A 4,888-nucleotide genomic window follows, 5' to 3' on the forward strand; every position below is an offset into this window, starting at 1 on the left:
GCACAATACCTACGAAAAACCTCGCTATCAAACTAAAGTCCATTATCAGAAATCAAAGTATGCGGGACTCCAAAGCGAGTTACGATATTCTTCCAAATAAACTTCTTAGCGTCTGCATCCCTGATGTTAGCTAATGGTTCGGCTTCCACCCACTTAGTAAAATAATCCGTGCCAACAAGGAGCCATCTTCTATTACCAGTTGCCCGAGGAAAAGGTCCGACGATATCCAAGCCCGACTTAGCAAAAGGCCATGGGCTAGATAATGGATTTAAGACTCCCCCTGGTTGATGAATGTTTGGTGCAAACCTTTGACATTGGTCACACTTCCTTGTATACTCCTGGGAGGCCTTCTGCATATTTGGCCACCAATACCCTTGAGTCATGGCTCTGTGGGCTAACAATCTTCCCCCCGTATGACTTCCACATATTCCTTCATGTAGCTCTTCCAATAAAGGCTCAACAGCTTCAGGATGCACGCAGAGCAGATATGGCCCCAAGTAGGAACGTTTATACAATTTACACTCCCCAAAAAGCTAGTAATGGAGGGCACTTCTCCGTACCTTCTCTGCTTACACTTTGTCTTCGGGTAACATACCATGTTGTAAGAAGGTCACAATCAGATCCATTCAGCTCGGGCCAACGTGTATACTGTGAACCCCAACTGCCGAGATACCAGTAAGACTAGAAGTCATCAAGTCCTCTACCATTACCGTCTGTGGTAACTTTGAGCCCAAGGATGTGGCTAACATGGCCAACGAGTCGGCATGAGCATTCTGCTCTCTCGGGATTTGTCTCACTTTGAAGCTTTTAAACGTGACTAACACCCCTTTGACTCGGTCGAGATACTTTTTTCATTCTTTCATCTCTTGCCTCAAATTCTCCATTAACTTGCCCGACGACTAATCTGGAATCACAATAGAGTTCCACTATTTCTCCTCCCAGATGTCTAACCATTTGAGCGCCTGCCAAGAGAGCTTCATACTCGACCTCATTATTAGTGGCTACAAATCCTAGCCATAGTGACTTCTCCATGACTAATTTCTCAGGGGTAATCAACACAATTCCAATCCCTGCTCCCTTTCGGTTAGATGCCCCATCTGTATAAACTTCCCAAAGAAGGACACTCCCAAGCCCAATAGACATTACGGCTAGCATAACATCTTCTTGCTTAATGCCACTTTCCGTGAATTCAGCCACGAAATCGGCAAGAACCTGTCCTTTAATAGCTGTTCGGGGCATATACTTAACATCATAAGCTCCAAGCCTAGTTCCCCACTTAGCCACGCGACCAGTGTAATCAGATTTCCTCATGATAGCTTACAAAGGCAATTGGGTAAGTACCACTATCGTATGGGCTTGAAAATAATAGGGAAGCTTCCTTGTTGCATGTACGACGGCTAGAAGAGCCTTTTCCAAAGGTAAATATCGCTGCTCGGCCTCTTGCAAGGATTTACTAATGTAATATACCGGTTTTTGAATTCCATCATCATTCTGTACTAGGACAAGACTTACAGCATAGTCCGTGACTGCCAAATAGGCATACAACACCTCTTCCTTCTCTGGCCGTGATAGTATTGGCGGATTCGCCAAATATTGCTTCAAATCCTCAAAAGTCAAATTACACTCATCCGTCCACTGGAAATCTCTCCATTTATGCAAAAGGTGATAAAAATGTCGGCACCTGTCCGTAGATCGCGATATAAACCGATTCAATGCCGCAAAAATTCCAATTAGCTTTTGTACCTCCTTAGGATTCCAAGGAGGATGCAACCCTAAGATAGCCTTGATTTGATCAGGATTAACTTCAATTCCCCGGTGCGTTATCATATACCCGAGGAACTTTCCCGAACTTACTCAAAAGGAGCACTTGGAAGCATTCAAACGCAATTTATACCTCCTAAGGACTGAGAAGGTTTCTTGTAAGTCCCTCAAATGGTCCCCTACTTTCTTACTTTTAATCACCATGTCATTGATATATGCTTCCATATTATGCCCCAACTGCAACTCAAACATTCTAGTCACCATCCTTTGATAAGTGGAGCCTGCATTCTTAAGACCAAAGGGCATTACTCGATAATGGTAATTGCCATTAAGAGCATGAAAAGATGTCTTCTCCTGATCACTCAATGACATAGGTATCTGATGATAACCTTGAAAAGCATCCAAGAAACTCATCCGGGGATGCCCAACAGTTGCATCCACCAACTGATCAATTCTCGGAATAGGGAAAGAATCCTTTGGACATGCCCTATTCAAATCAGTGAAATCGACGCAAACTCTCCACTTTCCGTTCTTCTTTTTAACCACAACAGTGTTAGCAAGCCACTCAGGATAAAAGATTTCCTTGATTGCCCCCGCTTGCTTTAACTTGTTAACCTCCTCTTTAACTGCTTCGGCATGCTTTTGGGACGCACGCCGAGGAGGCTACTTACGGGGCACTACGTTGGGACTAACATTCAAATAGTGACAAATGAATTCTGGATCAATTCTCGGGACGTCATAGGTCGTCCATGCAAAAACATCAATGTTATCCTTTAAGAACTTAACTAATTCCTCCCTTTCCGGTACTGGTAATTGGAATCCCACCTAAAAATATTTCTCCTTACCTTCTCCTTACCTTCTCCTATAAATATCTTGTCTAGTTCTTTAGCGAAACCTCCATCCGCATCGATACCCATCCCCCAAGCAGGTTTCTTTAATTGCTATAACACTTTCGGAGTCACCCCCGTTAATGAACCTTGCCCTGTTCTAATACTTGCAGACATCAGACACTACCTGACTACCGACTGACTGCCGTGTAATATTCCCACCCTTCCTTGGATAGGATATTTCACCATTACGTGCAAAGTTGAAGAAACTGCCCCCATTGCATGGAGCTAAGGCCTAGCCAGAATGGCCGTGTAAGGTGAATACGCCCTGACTACTATGAAGTTAACCTAGACCTCTGTATCCTTAACCTGTATATGCAGCCTAATCATCCCCCGCGGAATCACCTGTTTCCCATCAAAACCTACTAACGGGGAATCATACTTCTCCAAATCCTCTTCTTTCAACTTTAAACCATTAAACAAGTCGGGATACATAATTTTTGCACCACTTCCATCATCCACCAAGACTCATTTTACGTCATATCCCCCAATACAAATAGTTACTACCAATGCATCATCATGGGGTTGACATGTTCCCTCCTTATCTTCCTCAGAAAAACCCAACACTGGCGTCGCCGAGAACCTCATTCTTTTAGCCAGTTGATTGCTTCCCTCCATGACTTCGTTTCCAAAACTACTATGCACAGACATGATCCGAGAAGGGTCCTCGGCTTCTCTTCTCGGCTGCGCCAAAATAACGTTAATGGTGCCTAATGCTGGCAGAGGAATATATCCATGATACATTCGCGTACCTTGATGTCCAACTTGCCCGTCCAGCCTAGACAAGAAATGATTGAGCTTTCCTGCCTTGGCTAATTGGTTCAAATGGTCATGCAACATCCGACACTCTTCTATGGTATGTCCCTTGTCTTGATGATAATGACAATGAAGATTTTGATTCCTCAAAGATGCATCTCCACTCATCTTGTTAGGTTGTCTAAAGTATGGTTCGTCTCGTATTTTCTCCAATATGTGATGTACAAGCTCCTTGAATAGTGAAGTAACCAAAGGAGTTTCAGCTGGCAATGGACGACTTGGAAAGTCTCGCCTAGGCCGACTGCCTTGATACCCCATTCCCCGAAGATCTTTTTTCTCCGGATATAACTTCGCTTTTCCTTTGCTTTGAATCTGGTCCTCCTCCACCCGTTTATATTTGTCTATATGGTCCATAAGCTAGTGCATGTCTACAGCTGCCTTCATTGTCAAGGACTTCCTCAATCCGTGCTCCGTGGGAAGCCCCACCTTAAAAGTTCTTACAGCCACATTTTCAACATCTCCGTCAATTTCATTATACATTTCCCAATACCGATTGGAATAAGTTTTGAGCGTTTCTCCTTCCCTTATGGTCATAGACAGTAATGCATCCAAGGGTTTTGGGATCCTACTACAAGTTATGAACCAAGCCCCGAATGCCCTTGTCAACTCTTCAAAGGACTTTAGGGAACCTTCCGCCAAAGCATCAAACCATCGCATGGCCACTAGTCCCAAACTGGAAGGAAACACTCTGCACATCAACGCTTCATTATTCGAATAGACTGCCATCTTTTAATTAAAATGACTGACATGTTCTACAGGATCAGTCCTGCCATTATAAATAGTAAATATAAGTTGAGAAAATCTGTGGGGGAGTTTTGCCTTATTTATCCTGCCCACGAAAGGGGATTTAGAGATTTGCCTTAAGGCTTTACCCATTGCATCATTCCCCTCACCTTGGTATGTCCCATTTTCACCTTGCGTCTCCTCCCGCCTCTTTGCCCTAGCACCCGAAGAAGTACTCAAACGGGCCTCACTGTGAAGAGACTCAGATGCTTGAGGTTCCTTTCCTCCTCGTTTTTCCTTGGAGCTATCACTGGAAGAGTAAGACGGGCTCTTCCTACCACACTTCTTACGATCTAAGCGCTTGCGCAGATAATCTATCTCGGATTGCATTTGCTGCAACACATCATCACGAGACATTTGCCTTTCAGTCGGTGATCATTGCCCAGCCACTTGATCACTACGATATGATTCCACCACCACACTTGGGGTGTGTTTCTTTCCAACTCCCCGCTGCATATTTATAGTTAGGTTTCCCCTTTGTGAACCTACTGATTCTTCCCTTTCCTGATTCACCTCCGCCATTCACCTTTAAACCAGAACGCCCCACTTTATTGTTCCCACAGACGGCACCAATTGTAAGGACCAAAAATCACGTACAAGACTAACAATAACAGCGTTTTATAACTAAAGGTCCAAAAACA

The 4,888-nt window shown here is 44.0% G+C and overlaps 1 protein-coding gene across 1 annotated transcript; it reads right to left on the bottom strand.

The window, feature by feature from the left end:
- Positions 1 to 1,854: 1,854 nt before the first annotated feature.
- On the bottom strand, positions 1,855 to 3,818 carry LOC142631971 (uncharacterized). Its single transcript, XM_075806372.1, has 3 exons — positions 3,156 to 3,818; positions 2,994 to 3,053; positions 1,855 to 2,139 (listed from the first exon to the last, which is right to left on the bottom strand). The coding sequence occupies exons 1-3, from the start codon at positions 3,816 to 3,818 to the stop codon at positions 1,855 to 1,857; spliced, it is 1,008 nt and encodes a 335-aa protein (XP_075662487.1).
- Positions 3,819 to 4,888: the final 1,070 nt, after the last annotated feature.

This window comes from Castanea sativa, chromosome 1 (assembly GCF_040712315.1).
Source record: "Castanea sativa cultivar Marrone di Chiusa Pesio chromosome 1, ASM4071231v1".
NCBI classification, from domain to species: Eukaryota; Viridiplantae; Streptophyta; class Magnoliopsida; order Fagales; family Fagaceae; genus Castanea; species Castanea sativa.

Coding starts and splice junctions, on each gene's coding strand:
- LOC142631971 (XM_075806372.1), bottom strand. CDS start 3,818: ATGGACCATATAGACAAATATAAACGGGTGGAGGAGGACCAGATTCAA. Junction 3,054..3,155: donor AACCCCATGATGATGCATTG/GTAGTAACTATT, acceptor AATGGTTTAAAG/TTGAAAGAAGAGGATTTGGA. Junction 2,140..2,993: donor TAGGTTTTGATGGGAAACAG/GTGATTCCGCGG, acceptor GGTTATCATCAG/ATACCTATGTCATTGAGTGA.